The sequence below is a fragment of the Sebastes umbrosus genome, chromosome 24 (assembly GCF_015220745.1).
Source record: "Sebastes umbrosus isolate fSebUmb1 chromosome 24, fSebUmb1.pri, whole genome shotgun sequence".
Lineage (NCBI taxonomy): Eukaryota > Metazoa > Chordata > Actinopteri > Perciformes > Sebastidae > Sebastes > Sebastes umbrosus.
Window position 1 is genome coordinate 12,017,295 of NC_051292.1, and position 15,807 is coordinate 12,033,101.

General features: G+C 41.6%; 1 protein-coding gene across 4 annotated transcripts in view; it reads left to right on the forward strand.

The window, feature by feature from the left end:
* Window positions 1-13,332, forward strand: part of LOC119483768 (serine/threonine kinase 11 interacting protein) — a 32,669-nt gene extending 19,337 nt beyond the window's left edge. For 2 of the 4 annotated variants that reach the window (XM_037762218.1, XM_037762219.1), the window contains exons 22-26: window positions 917-1,098; window positions 6,579-6,663; window positions 8,919-9,001; window positions 10,456-10,682; window positions 12,161-13,332. In XM_037762218.1, coding sequence (XP_037618146.1) covers window positions 917-1,098; window positions 6,579-6,663; window positions 8,919-9,001; window positions 10,456-10,682; window positions 12,161-12,295 — 712 coding nt within the window. In that variant the 3' untranslated portion in view covers window positions 12,296-13,332. The remainder of the gene's footprint in view (window positions 1-916; window positions 1,099-6,578; window positions 6,664-8,918; window positions 9,002-10,455; window positions 10,683-12,160) is intronic. The other 2 variants (XR_005205791.1, XM_037762220.1) reach the window with 2 other exon arrangements.
* Window positions 13,333-15,807: the final 2,475 nt, after the last annotated feature.

The following is a 15,807-nucleotide window of genomic DNA, read 5'->3' on the forward strand; positions in this document are numbered from 1 at the left end:
GGATGGACATCATATACTGATATGTTCTAAACCCTTATACACTTTCACAATTCATTTCATGTTTATTTCTGATTTATGACTAGAACAACTTGACACACAGTGCTGAGCTGCATCTCAAATTAATCTTCAGCTTCCCAGCTTTCAGATGATGTACACAACTTCTATGTGACGTCTACTGTTGACCTGCTATCTCCCCCTAAAGACCCCCCTGTACCTCCCCTAAAAAAAGACAAAAACTATTGTGGGTCTCAGAGGGTTAACAGGAAACAGAAAGTACTTCCTCAGTACGCACAAACTAATTTCACGTTGCTTTCGCATGGTATTTGCATTCTTGCGATGTATTAATCACGCATGCACGACAAAGAAAAAAAGATAGCTTGGAAGTCACATTCCACTTTATCAAAAAAAAAAGCGTAATCAAATCCTGCTGGAGTGGCCCGGCGATTCAAAAAGAAGGGCTCCGCTCTGCAGTTAACAATTATGACTTGTAATGCTGGTGTGTAGATCCACACCCTCTCCGTTTAGGATGTGGATTATATTGCATAACCTGCCCAGGTTTCTGGGTCACATCTTGAGAACAGATTGACCTCGTGGAGTCTTTTCCCCCTTTAATATTTCTTCTCTCCTTTTCGTCTCTCATCAAAACAAGAGCCCGTTGTTGTGGCAAAATCACTACTAAGATACTGTGATTTTCTAACTACAGGAACTTCTCGTGTTCTTGGCGCTGTGCAAGAAGTCAAACTATTATTTTATCAATCTTAATCCTTGAAAAATGAGGTATTACTTAAGTTGTGAAACATTTTAAAGTGTTGTTCTGGCAGTCACACCTCCCCAAGTAAACAACTTAATCCACCACACTGTGACAGTGCATTTTTGCAGCACTTTCCCGATTGCCTTTAACGTCGTTTCCTCCCAGCAGAGGCCAGCTCTCTGATTGGCTGCAGAAGAGGGACAGCCACCCAATCATGGAGCTCAGCTACCTGGAGGTGGGACTGGGCTCGCAGTGCATCCACATGGAGTTCGGTGACGGGGGAGTGGCCTACACCCTCCTCGTGAGGGACAGTTTACGCTGCAAACGCTTCTTTGGCCTGCTGACAGGTAAAAGGGAAACGCTGCCAAATACGAGCAAAGTGGAAAATGGTTTCTGTTTAATGTATGGAAAAACTTATAAAAAGAAATATATATATAGTCAGAGGGAGAAACTCACTGACCCTGCTCTCTCTCTCTCTACTTACTGGTTTTTAGCACTTTTCCTCCAGGCGCTTTGAGGGAAGATGCCGCAAATAAACCGTGGACTAATTTAGATTTTTTTTTAAAAAGTGGTCGAGTACTGTTGAATCCCCGAGGCAGGTATTGGAACAGCATGTTCCTCTCACAGGCATCGTGCCACAGAAACCCAGCCTACTCCCCTCACGAGCTAATACTATACCATATGTGTGCTACGTGACGCAAATCTCTGCCCCCCCCCTCGGTATTGGGTTCACACAGACTCAGAGCACATCCTGCCCATGTCTGCGAGGGAGGACCGACGGCTGAGCTGGGAGGAAAACCTTTTATTAGACGGGGGCTCCGGCTCAAGCCTGGAATGTCTGGAAAAATATGGAAAATGAATTTGACAATCTCCAGCACCCTAAACGCGTGCAGAAAACAGGAAAACATCTTATGGAAAAGCTGCTCAGCTCTAGTACACATAATTCTGGGGGCATTTGTATGAAGGTATTTTCCCCTAATTACTGTTTCATATTACCAATTTCAGGGTACAAAGATGCTGAATGCAGGCAAAAAAACCCAACAAATTCAAACAGACGAGCTGATTAGAAGAACAGTCCCACTTTTTCCACAACTCTCTGCCTCCAGCTGCTGTCTGATGGCGATTTGTGCCCAGCTTTCACTCACACACAATCAAGCAAAACTAGTTTTGGAAGCACATGAAAAGTGTTGTTTTGTACATAATCTTCTATCATCTCATACAGTTTCATTTTGTCTTGATTTAACACGGTAAAAAAAAGTAGAGATGCGGCCAAGAAGGCAGCTTAAAAAACACACTGCCACAGCAGACAATACTCTTTTGAATAAAGCTGCCTCTTCCTTTACCCAGAAACATGTGGGTATTCATTAACTTATCCCCTTAGTCACAATCTCTCTCCCTCTTTTTCTTAACCTCATTGGAAACTGTTTCGAAAAAGGACAGGCACTTTAAAAAAAAAAATGACTTGGCAGGTGATTGGATGAACCATCTGTCAATCAAACTCTTGCAGTAGCCAGTCGGGAGAAGAGCAAAAATGTTCCATCAAGAAAAGCCTTCAAGGCCGTTCTTTGCTCTTCTTTCGACGAAGAAATACTCTCCAGTTCTGATAGAACTGATGCTATTGCAGCTACGCTAACTTCTTCAGGTTGTTGTTTAGAACAAACAGTCGCCTCTCCGTGTCGCATCACACACCTAAGCCACGCCCATAGCTCCTCACAGGACGCCGATTTGTGCTCATGCTCTGGCTTGCCGGACACAAACGCATTACTTTAAGCCTGACAAGATGGATTTTTCATGTTATATGTGATCCTGGGATTCTCGCGATGTGTTGCCAGATCAGGTTTCCCAGTTTCCAGACCAATCACAACTTAAAACAAGTAGGGGATCTAGAGCTGTCAAAGTTAACGCGATAATAACGTGTGAATTCGTTTTAACGCCACTTATTTCTTTAACGCTTTAACACAACTTGTGATTTTTAGGTTGTAGCCGGCTCAGTTTTAAAGCTAGAGTGAAGATACTGGTATCATATGACACTACACAAAACCTGAAGAATCCATTGGTAACAACTATGTCATGCTAGCTCGTCACGATGGAGGTTAAATAACGCTCCAAATTGACGCTACATTTTGGCGAGAAAAAAACGCCATGGCCATTTTCAAAGAGGTCCCTTGACCGCTGACCTCAAGACATGTGAATGAAAATGGGTTCTATGGGTACCCACGAGTCTCCCCTTTACAGACATGCCCACTTTATGATAATCACATGCAGTTTGGGGGCAAGTCATAGTCAAGTCAGCACACTGACACACTGACAGCTGCTGTTGCCTGTTGGGCTGCAGTCTGCCATGTTGTGATTTGAGCATATTTTGTATGCTAAATGCAGTACCTGTGAGGGTTTCTGGACAATATTTGTCATTGTTTAGTGTTGTTAATTGATTTCCAGTAATAAATATATACATACATTTGCATAAAGCTGCATATTTGCCCACTCCCATGTTGATTAGTATTAAATACTTGACAAATCTCCCTTTAAGGTACATTTTGAACAGATAGAAAATGTGCGATTAATCGTAAATTAACTATGGACAATCATGCGATTAATCTGGATTAAATATTTTAATCGATTGACAGCTCTAGCAACAATATGAGTGAGTGGACACAACTAAGTTTACTGAATTTTGTATCTTTGTTTTTAACCTAAAATGACAGCTTGTTTGCTAATATTGTTTGACAAAAGCAGGCCAAATGTTGTCCACCAGCCCATCGCTGTTTTTCCCATCCCAACTTAATCAAAAGTAGCCCAATTGGGCGGAAAGCAGCCCAATCTGGCAACAACTGTTCTCGCGTGATCTCGTGACATCACGGGAATCCAGCTGCCGTGCAAGGTAATCTTTCTCTCGCTTCCCCTCCGTCCCCCGAGAGCTTTTTTCTTTCAGTCTAAATTCATAAACAGCTCATTCAGTCCATTGTATTCTTCGTGGCTGAAAATGATTCCAGATTGTTTTTCAGCAAGACCACAGAGGGCGTCCAAGACGGAGCGTGAAACATGATGGTTTGCTTCCAGGTGCATCCTAAAAAAAAAAAAACACCTTAACATAAAGTATATGATATTTCTACTTCCTTTGATCTTTGAAGACAAACATAACTAAGTTGTTATCACGGCAAACTCTCTTTTCCCCGATGCCCCAAAACAGCTGTTGTGATATTCTGTCAGAAGAAAGCATAACAAACCCCCGTTTATCGTCCAAGCTGGCTCGCATCAGGCGGACAAAGATGAAAACCACATACTGGAATGACAGAGCTGGAGGAGAGAGAGAGGATGTGGTTATAACTGGGACAGATTTCTGGAGCTCACAAACTAACCGAGTCTGACACAACTTCATTGAAACATGAGAGATAACACGAGACCTCTGGAGCCAGGAGTTTGTGTTGCTGATCTTCTGTTGTTTTTGTCTCACTTAGAGGGAATTTGTCAGTTTTCATTGTTGAACTCAAACTGTGTTACAGAAGATTCGGTAACGTGTGAATTTACGGCTTTCAGTAGTGGCGAGAGAGAACACGGTTTAAGGGTGAAATACACCTTTAGCTGTTGCTTTTGAAACTGGAAATCTCAGCTGTCCCACTTATCAAACAGTGGTACGGTATTTGGTTTCATGTGAACATCATTGTTGTTGGTGGTGGAGGCAGCCAAAGAGTGAAACACGAGGAAGCAGGAGTACTGACACAGACCAGAGCACCGACCAAAGTCTTGGTTCTCAACGAGCTCGGCCCGTCACCTTTGCTTACTTGTGATTGCGATCTTGGATGGCACCTCGCTGAAACTGTCCATGTTAACACGCCATTTAAGCCTCCGGTTAGTCACTGTTTTCTCCTCGACACGTGATAATGTCCTGCCAATAGCGTGGGAGTCTTTGATCCGAGCCCAACGCAACATTTTTCGTGAAAGTGATCCTGTCGTGTTTTTTTATCCAAAATATTTTCACTGAACATTTTTACTTTCAAAATGAAACGATTACGGAGCTGATCACAGACATGAATCTGATTCAAACGGAACGGATTTGCGTTTTGTTTAAGAGCATCCATGACGTGACATGAGAACAAGGCAAGAATGTTACATTTTGCATCCAACAGCAACACCGTTTGATGAAAGTATGTTTTCTTTAGACATTCACGTTCTCACGTTTTCGTTCTCCTACATGCTTGGCACACAAGAGAAGTTATCAGTTGGTTGCAACCTCACCACTAGATGCCGCCAGATCCTACACACTGCACCTTTTAAGGGATAGTTTGAGTGTGATTTTGTAAGTGACCCATTGGGAAAAATGATATTGATGAGACTTTTCTGGTTAATATTTTCCGTCACCGTTTAACCCAGCGGTGCCCTCTTTCTTCCCCTCGCCTCCTCAGTGTCCCTTTAAATCCCTTTGAAGTCCGTCCATTCAAACTTGACTGTGAAGCCACACTGCAGATATCCTCCCTGCCCTCTATTGTTGTCACACTCAATGACACGCTACAATCGGTGAATGCGAGCGTGACCCAGCGCATTGTGTTCCCAACATTTTTCTCACCCGCTCGATTCTATGGAGCTGAAATCTTACACCTGCAACCAGAGAACCTTTTGGCTTTCTTATCGCGGTTACAATAGCAGAAGAAGAAGAAGTCTCAGATTTGAGTTTGGCTTTTGTTTGTTTAGCGCATGGATGACATTTTGAGGCTACTGTACCTTTTCTGTGCCCTTTAGAAGGGAGAGGAAGTGTGTTGTTTCTACGTGTTTTTAATACTGCGTTTGCCACATTGATAATTGTTTACCCTACAAAAAAATCTGTCACTATGACTATCAAATCCAAGAATCCCCTGTTTCCTCCCAAACGTCTGATGGAAGTGAGCGCAGGAATGCTTCCATTTAGTCTGAGATGTGTTTGACATGTTGTGTTTGAACAGTCACCCTCCCAGCTGTTTCAACAAGCTCAGAGCTGCAATGCATCTCTTGGTTGGCTGAGAAGTTTTCACGCTTTAAATCAGGGTCGCCCCAAACATTTTCCTTTTGAGAGCCAAACCTGAAACTTAACGGAGGGCCCACGGGCCAAAAAATTGTATTGTTAAGATGCAAAATGGAACTAGGATCCCAAGTTTCTCTGCCCCTCGTTTTCCCCGCTGTGCTCAGATTAGGAATTTGGGATCCTTCATATTTAAAAAGCAGTTTTTACCTCGCAAAAATAAAATATATATGTTTTAAATTTATAATGTTTTATTTATTTTTCGCTAGAAACATCTGGCGGGTCCAAAGCGAACCTTATGGCAGGCCAACTTTTGCCCGCGGGCCCCACTTTGGGCAGCCTTAAATCCATCTTCCTTCCTTGTTCTCTTTTGTTTTGTAATATTTATTTAATGTTTGGTAGTTAGATATTGTAGTTAATAAGTATTATCATTATGACTTAATCTGTTGATTCATTTTTAGGATTAATAATAATAATGTAAATGGTGAAAAATAACCATAATTCTCCAAAGTTTACATCTTTAAATTGCTCATTTTGTTCAGCCAAAAGTTGAAAAATTTGCAATTTACAGTTGTTTAAAGCTGAGAAAACCAGACCTCTCATGCTGGACATGTCAAATGTTTACTTAAAAATTCATTAAATATCAAAATTACTTAATTAAAAACTCAGATAGTCAACTAATTGTGTCTAAAAGTGCAAAGTCAACTTGCTTTAGTTTCTTAAAGACAACTAATTATTGATTTCCTCAGTTAACTGAAACAGTCTGACTTCACAGACAATTCTACATGTATATAATATACCCTATATGTAATATTTTTCTTGTTATTTCCTCAGAAATTGTGCGCGAGATGGCTCACAAATCCGACAGCAAGCTGCAGTCCATCTCTACCACCAGACTCAACCCACAGCACCATCTCTGGTACGCTCCACTCACCGCTCCAGCTGCACTGAGAAGAACACGGCAGAACATCTTTGATTTTATTTGTTTATATTCCGAACGATGTGGTCTAAATAGTGTTAGTGTGCACATTCGCATGTGGTTGGGAGGTGTAAGTTAAAGGGAGTCGTAACACTGCACATATCTGGCACATCTTTAGATGATTACAATCAGCTTTATTTTGTAAAACTGCACCACGAAATTAGCTGGTAAACCACATGTTAATTTGTAACACGTGTCGCGCTGCAAATCCTGAATCATGCATGTCATGTGGTGTAGTTTGTTATCACCTCCAGTTGTTTGTTTTTCTCTCTGAAACTGAAGATGGTAGCTTTCTGTAGGCTCTCACTGAAAAGGAATGTGGTTAATCTTATTGAAAATATTATTTCAGAGATGAAACGTTCCTCACAAACAAGTGCAAAATGGGCAAAAACAAAAAAAAATGCTGTCAAACATTTCAATTATACAGACATAGGGACTTTTCCATTTCCCAGTTTGTACATCCTCGATTCCTTTCCTCGCCTCCTCTCCTTGCGTCTTAGTCCCGCCCACAGGAAATGCGAGCGGAAGGTCATTGTGTGTCTGTTTGTAGTTGTTTTGAGTCTCTTTGTAGTTGCTTTGTGTCTCTTTGTGGTTGCTGTGAGTCTCTTTGTGGTTGTTGTGTGTCTCTTTGTAGTTGTTTTGAGTCTCTTTCTAGTTGTTTTGTGTCTCTTTGTGGTTGTTGTGTGTCTCTTTGTAGTTGTTTTGTCTCTCTTTGTAGTTGTTTTGAGTCTCTTTGTAGTTGCTTTGTGTCTCTTTGTGGTTGTTGTGAGTCTCTGTGGTTGTTGTGTGTCTCTTTGTAGTTGCTTTGTGTCTCTTTGTGGTTGTTGTGAGTCTCTGTGGTTGTTGTGTGTCTCTTTTTGTAGTTGTTTTAAGTCTTTGTAGTTGTTTTGAGTCTCTTTCTAGTTGTTTTGTCTCTTTGTAGTTGTTTTGAGTCTCTTTCTAGTTGCTTTGTGTCTCTTTTGTGTTTATTGTGAGTCTCTTTGTGGTTGTTGTGAGTCTCTTTGTAGTTGCTTTGTGTCTGTTTGAGGTTGTTTTATGTCTCTTTGTGGTTGTTGTGTGTCTCTTTCTAGTTGTTTTGTGTCTCTTTCTAGTTGCTTTGTGTCTCTTTGTGGTTGTTGTGAGTCTCTTTGTAGTTGTTTTGGGTCTCTTTCTAGTTGTTTTTTGTCTCTTTGTAGTTGTTTTGAGTCTCTTTCTAGTTGCTTTGTGTCTCTTTTGTGGTTATTGTGAGTCTCTTTGTGGTTGTTGTGAGTCTCTTTGTAGTTGCTTTGTGTCTGTTTGAGGTTGTTTTATGTCTCTTTGTGGTTGTTGTGTGTCTCTTTCTAGTTGTTTTGTGTCTCTTTCTAGTTGCTTTGTGTCTCTTTGTGGTTGTTGTGAGTCTCTTTGTAGTTGTTTTGGGTCTCTTTCTAGTTGTTTTTTGTCTCTTTATAGTTGTTTTGAGTCTCTTTGTAGTTGTTTTGTGTCTCTTTGTAGTTGTTGTGTGTCTCTTTGTGGTTGCTTTGTGTCTCTTTGTAGTCATTGTGTGTCTCTTTGTAGTGATCCTGTGTCTCTTTGTAGTTGCTTTATGTCTCTTTGTAGTTATTTGTGTCTCTTTGTGGTCATTTTGTGTCTCTTTGTAGTTGTTTTGAGTCTCTTAGGCGTTGCTTTGTGTTTTTTTGTAGTTGCTTTGTGTCTCTTTGTTGTCCCCTAGTTGTGAGTCTCTTCATGGTCTCTTTGTGTCTCTTTGCAGCCCTTTTGCATCTCTCTATAGTTGTTTTTTTCTGTTTCTTTGTGTTCTTAATTTCAGTCTCTTTGTGGTTAATAAGTGTCTCTTTGAGTGACATTTGTTGGTGAAGGCCAGGGAGGCCTGAGAAATGAGAAGAGCCCGTAGTGTATATGCCGCTGTAGAAGTTTGGACAACCTGGCAAAACATGCTCTATCCAACGAGCAGAAGTCAAATAAATAGCAAATTTCCTTTAGCTAACCACAGTCTCAGAATAACAGTGTTTCCACAATTCGAGCTCTGTCAGCTATTATTATGTCAATTACCCCCTTTGCTTCACAGTTGCTGTGAAATCCACCCCGTGATGCCTTGGAAGTGCTTCCATCTGATGGTCGCACCTGTCAGTCAGTAGCCAGTTCATGTGTGATAGGAGTTTTTTTTGTTTTTTTGCTCATATATGTGCATGTAATAGTATTGATTTCTCTTGATCTGTTAGGCCTCTAGTGTGTGAAGACATCCAGGCAGACGTGGAGGACGGCCAGCTGCAGTTTTTCTACATTCTGGCTTTCGTTCTGCAAGGTGACACATCCACGAATCCTGTAAAAAACATACACTGTACTTTTTTTTATCATGCATCCCGTTTTAGGATCTTTATATTCTTTTGCCAAATATCTCTCTGATATCAGTAGAAGCTTTCCTCAGCATTCCTCCATCTCACAAGAAAGATTTCAAGACCCAGCATGTTGTTTTCTAAAGGTAATTTAGCTTACAGTCTGGAGAAACATTCATTTTAAGCAGCTGGAGGAAAGCAGAGAGTAAAATGCCACAATAAAAGCCCTCGTAATATCCCTGCGACCCTAGAAGTGTAAAAAAAAGAAGTGCCAGGAAAATATGCTAAATGGGAGAAATAATAAAAATGGATACAAGATTTCATTGTCTTCAAGATACAAAAAAAATATGTCTGAAGGTGATTTGTGGGCGGCAGCTGACGTGAGGCGCCGGTTAAAGAGCCGTGTTAACAACCTCTGCATAGAAATCTGTTGTTTTGACTGAGCTGAGTGACAGGCGAGTGGGCGCATGCGGCTCGTACATGTGCACCGGTGCTCCGGCATGCCCCGCTGTTTTGTGATTCAGCAGACACGCTCAGCCAAAGGTAGCTGCAGGCTACACACAGCTGTGCACGCCCTGTGGAATTTCAAGTGCTATAATTTTAGCATGCCTAGATCTGCCTTTTCCCCCTCGCTCTGCTTGCCCTGTTGAAGGCGCAGCTTTTTCTGACATGTAATATAATGCCCAAACTCATCTTTGTAGCAGTAAAGGTACTTTGTAAAGTCGGTGATTCGTGACGGTTATCTATAGTACTAGATCAGAGGTGAAAATCAACACTTAACTGCTTTATGTTTTATCAAAGCTATATAATGTAAGAGGGCAAAGTTCACTAATAATGTGGCTTCAAACGGCAAGAGGCGTAAGAGTTAACAATTAACAACACAAAACAAAGACAAATATTGTCCAGAAACCCTCACAGGTACTGCATTTAGCATAAAACAATATGCTCCAATCATAACATGGCAAACTGCAGCCCAACAGGCAACAACAGCTGTCAGTGTGTCAGTGTGCTGACTTGACTATGACTTGCCCCAAACTGCATGATTTATCATAAAGTGGGCATGTCTGTAAAGGGGAGACTCGTGGGTACCCATAGAACCCATTTCATTCACATATCTGGAGGTCAGAGGTCAAGGGACCCCTTTGAAAATGGCCATGACTGTTTTTCCTCGCCAAAATTTAGCGTAAGTTTGGAGCATTATTTAACCTCCTTCACGACAAGCTAGTATGACATGGTTGGTAAAAATGGATTTATTAGCTTTGTAGTTTCATATGATACCAGTATCTTCACTCCAGCTTCAAATCTGAGCCTGCTACCACCTAAAAACAAGTTGCGTTAATGCGTTATCGCGTTAAGTATATTTATGTACCCCTTTAATAGCAGATTTTTGAAATGGCTAATATTTCCGTATTTTTTCTCTCAGAGGATATTTGGACGCCGTTGACAGTCCTGGCAACCCGGGAAACCCTGTACCTGCTCAAAGAGGATCACCAGTGGAGGAAGTGCTCAAACAGCCCGACGGCGGATGAAAACAAAGAAGCGAGCAGCGGCAGCGTTACCATTTTGGAAACGCTGCCAATCAGCTGCGTGAGCGCCGTCCACCTGTGGCCTTCAGACAAGCGCAGGATGGATATTAAGCTCTACGATGAGGTTAGTACGCGAGGGTGTTTTTGGGGATCTCTTATGGATCGGGAAAAAGATGCACAGTCGGTACTGTATTTTTTCATCCACCTGCACTTTTGATTTACACATTACTTGAGTGGAAACATCAGAAATGTCACAATTATTCATCTATTATTTTGCTGAAATTGCCAAAAAAATGTGTGTATATCTTGAGGAACATCTTACTCTGCTCAATCCTGTCTCTGATAAATCCATGTGAACTATATGAATGTTCTTAATGGTTGTTACCAATTTGATACCAGTTTTGATACATGGTGTTGTAGTTGTTTTGAGTCTCTTTGTAGTTGATTTGTGTCTCTTTGTAGTCATTTTGTGTCTCTTTATAATCATTTTGTGTCTCTTTGTAGTTGTTTTGAGTGTTTTTGAAATGCTTTGTGTCTTTGTAGTTGTTTTGAGTCTCTTTGTAGTTGCTTTGTTTCTCTTTGTAGTTGTTTTGAGTCTTTTTTGTGTTGCTTTGTGTGTCTTTGTAGTTGCTTTGAGTCTCCTTGTAATTGCTTTGTGTCTCTTTGTAGTTGTTTTATGTCTCTTTGTAGTTGCTTTGAGTCTCCTTGTAATTGCTTTGTGGCCATCTTGTGTCTCTTTGTTGTTGCTTTGTGTCTCTTTGTAGTTGTTTTGAGTCTTTTTGAAATTGCTTTGTGTCTTTGTAGGTGTTTTGAGTCTCTTTGTAGTTGCTTTGTTTCTCTTTGTAGTTGTTTTGAGTCTTTTTGTGTTGCTTTGTGTGTCTTTGTAGTTGTTTTATGTCTCTTTGTAGTTGCTTTGAGTCTCCTTGTAATTGCTTTGTGTCTCTTTGTAGTTGTTTTATGTCTCTTTGTAGTTGCTTTGAGTCTCCTTGTAATTGCTTTGTGTCTCTTTGTGGCCATCTTGTGTCTCTTTGTAGTTGTTTTATGTATCTTTGTAGTTGCTTTGTGTCTCTTTGTAGTTGTTTTATGTCTCTTTGTTGTTGCTTTGTGTCTTTTGTAGTTGTTGTATGTCTCTTTGTAGTTGCTTTGTGTCTCTTTGTAGTCATTTTGTGTCTCTTTGTAGTTTTTTGTGTCTTTATGTATTTGTTTTGCCCCTTTTCATTATAGTTTCGTGTCTCTTTGCATCTCTTTTGCATCTCTTTATAGTTGTATGCTTCTTTGTGTTCTTAACTTCAGTCTCTTCATGGTTGACAAGTGTCTCTTTGAGTGACATTTTGTTGGTGAAGGCCAGGGAGGCCCCTGACACTTTGGGCCCCTTGGCCCTTTTCAATAATCCATCCGAGATGAGGAGGCACAAAATGGAGAAATGAAAAGAGCCCGTGGTGTATATATGCCTTTGTAGAAGTTTGGACAACCTGGCGAACATGCTCCATCCAGCGAGCAAACCCTCATTCAGCAGCAGCCTGTTGCAGTTTGTTGTCAAGTTGAATCTTTCTCCTAATTAACTGCTTTAATTTTCTCTTGCTGTGTTTTTTCTCCTTGCAGACGGTGAAACAGGAGAAGACGTGGTGCGTGCGCTCCGAGAGCCCTGAGCTCCTGCAGGGTCTGCTGGCCTGGGTCAGAGCACAGTGGGAGGCCATGTTCGGAGTAAAACTCTGCCTCCAAGACAAAGCAGCATAATGGGGAAGGAAGGGGGGGGGGGGGTTGGCAGACTGTGTGTGTGTGCTTCTGTGTGTTTTATGAGCATGAATCTGCGCATTGGTACGGGGAAATGTTTAGTGAACCTGAGCGAGTTTGTCTTTATTTTCAGTCTGCACTCAGTCTGGTCCCATTACGCTCGCTTGCTTTCATCGTCTTTTGAGCCAACAACTTGGAAGCGATTGCGCTCATTCATGTGAGCCCGTAAAAAGCACCGGTTGCATAAGTCTTTATCCTCCAGATACCATCCCGCTTCTCCGTAGCCGAAATGGAGTGTGCCTTCTTCTTCTTCTTTCGCAAGCTGTTGAAATGCACCTTAAATGTGTCGTCAATCACCGTAACGTCAAGCTGGTTTTGGGAACTAAGAAGGGATTAAGTTGGGTTTTTTTGAGAAGTAATGTAAAGAGTTGAGACAAAAATATGTCCACCCCCCCCCCTCGCCGTCTTAGGGTGCAGCTTGTTGTGACATCACGCGCTCAACACAAGGCTGCGGGGGGGCTTCTGAGAGGCCAAGGCTCAAGACGGTGTCATCGAGGGTCACCTCACACCCCAATTAAGGTCTCATGATGCGTCTGTGTTATGAAAAAGAAAGGATACCAGAAGTGCAAATGTGCAGAAATATTGTGAATTTATTTTCTTTACCACTTGGGAACAGATGTTTTTTTTTTTATCAATTTGCATCTTGGGTGTATTTTTTGTTTATTTTCTGATCAACTGTGTCGAGGAAAAAGTCGGTCAAGCACTATCATCGTTCATATCTCAACTAAATGCTTATTTAGTATACATATATAAATGTAGATCTGCAGCCGTGTGCGTTATGGATGTAGCCACTGTACAGATTATCATCATGCACACATGCAGCGAAGATAATTTGGATTAACCAGTAGCCAAAAACTTAATTTATTTCTTTTTCATTATGGGTTAATGCAACAAAAAAAACTTTTATTTTTATATAAATACGAGAGAAAAAAACATGTATGATGTGTATAATTGAATATAAAAGTAACGTGTTCATGTTTTTTTTTTTGTGTGGTTTCTTTTTCAGAAACTTATAATTATTGGATTTGCTTACACAGCATTCTTTCTGCCACTCAACACCAAACACCCCTCCCCCCCTTTAAGCAAACCTCCCTTTGAGTCTCAGCTGTGTAAAGGTACGTTAACCAATTTCACAGTGTAAATATTTCTTTAGCCACCGGTGCTGTACATGTGCTGTGCACATGCTCGTCGGAGATCACCTTCAATTGCACCCACGTGGCTGACAAACTCCCGACCGATTCCCCAAACCAGTGGTGACTACTCAGCCGCTTCCTTTTTGCGGGCCTGGTTTTAATGTTCCTCTCATAAATCTGAGTCAGACAGTAAACAACAGTTGTGGTTGATTTTTCACTTTCTGTTTTTTGTCCCTGCAGAGGAAGGTCAATGGTCAGGCAGAGCAGCACACTTGGAGCTGATAAAGGGGGCACGCACGCAGCCTCAGAGGTTTGAACCCCCTAAAATCTCCAGAGAAAAGAGAGGTTAGGCTTTTCTGTTGACACATCACAGCTCTTACACGGTGAACGAATCCAACAGAACCAAAGGGACTTACGGGGATGTGTGCGGAAAAAATCGACAAAGCTTTCGTATCAAGAACTCATGCGCAACAGCTGCAGCTGCTGTTGTTGGGATTTTAGGATTTCATTTAGAGCGTAAGTCAACAATATTAAAGCTGCAGTGGGTAGAAATGGATCAAATGTGATTTTAAAGAATTACAAAACGGTCGCTATATCCTGACAGTAGTGCATGAGACAGATGATCTGAAAAAATAATCATGTTCCTCTGTGTCCTCCGGTGCTCCTAACGGCATCTGCAAGATTTCACAGACTGAAGGAAAACAACCAATCAGAGCTACCATCAATGAGAGCCACGAGTCAATTAATACCAAGCACCGCCCACCAGCCGGAGCACAGCCAATAGGAACGCTCTCTCTCTGAAATGACCTGTGATTGGCCAAAGTCTCCCGTCACGGGCTAGATTTTTTAAAGCCTGAAAACAGAGCCATAAGGAGGTGCAGAAGTCTCTCTCAGAACACTTGAATTACAATATACTGAAAGGTTATTATGGAGTTTTTGCCCAATGACGCCAAAAAGTTATTGCCTACTGCAGCTTTAAGCGCTTGAATTGGAATCAAAAACCTACAGAATGCATACCAAGTGCATGCTTTTGAGGAGAATGGTTAGTCACTGTAGTAGTAGATCATTTTGAAACCAAAAAATTGCATTTGAAATACAGTAATGATATCTCGTAATGATATCCAAGTGCTCTAAAAAGTAGTTTTTACATGAAAGTAAAGAGGGCAGGTACATAAAAAGAGTTAATTATACATCATTAATTCTACTTTATGGATCTGATATGGCATCTGGGACCGTTTTCCCTCACTCTCGCATATTACGGCATGCATTTCACAATTTTTTATTATCCTCCTCCATGTGTTAATTGTTCGCTTTCTGTTGTGTTTTGCTGTAAATGCTTCAGAGCCAGGAACGCCGCTTTGTTTTTTTGGCCTAAAATATGGTCAAATTAATGAGCCCAGAAAGTCAGCCTTAAAAAATCCATGAGTCATAACGACTGCACGCCATGAATTTGTGTCGCAAAAGTTTAATGTTCGGGGGGAGGAAACAAGCAATCGAGAGTGATGCTAAAACATGACCACAACATTAGGCAGTAGGCTGTGCAGGTGGGCAACAAATCACAAGAGAGCCCTCATTCAAGAAGTTATATATATTAACTGCGGGGGTGTAGGAAGGAATTTTGAGCCCCAAGAGAGATCCCACCCCTATTTCCATTTTGGCTTAAATTGCATAATCCTAGAGTCATTTTTTCAGCTATACATGTGGCCTTAATTGTCACACCTTTCACTCCTCAACCACACTAATCTCTCACAAGAATCCACAAGTGAAAATCCTGCGAGAAGCCGAGAAGATTAATTATTTTTGCCTGTAAGTAAGCGGTGCAGGTGAATGAGTTCATGCCTCACTTGGCTCCGGTTTCTGAGGAGCAGGGAGGATGGTTAGTATGAGACGAAAGCTGGCCTGGGACGCAGCCACGGCGATTTTGGCCCGGCGCAGACATCTGGCCTGACTCGACTTCCCACAGCCTCCTCCAAACATTTCAGGAGCACTACAGCTGCACCGTGCATGACAGCAAGAAATCTGTTGTTTTGCCGAACCGCTCGAGTCAACTAAATTCTTGGATGGTGGGCCTCCTCATCTAAAAGCTACTAGTCACGCAGTGCTCTGTCAGGCCGGTGGGCTGCCAAGCTGTGGTCCTAGCGGATAACACGGGGTCCTCAGCAGAAAGAGCAGTGATTCGATTATGCTGTTGGTGCACTCGGTGTACTTTTGTAGCATAAATACAAGAATATAAACAGTAAAACATCTCAGGTGGAGCTCTTTTGGGTGTTTAAAGGGGCAGTCCACTCATTTTATACATCAAGATCAGATCATTTAGTGTGT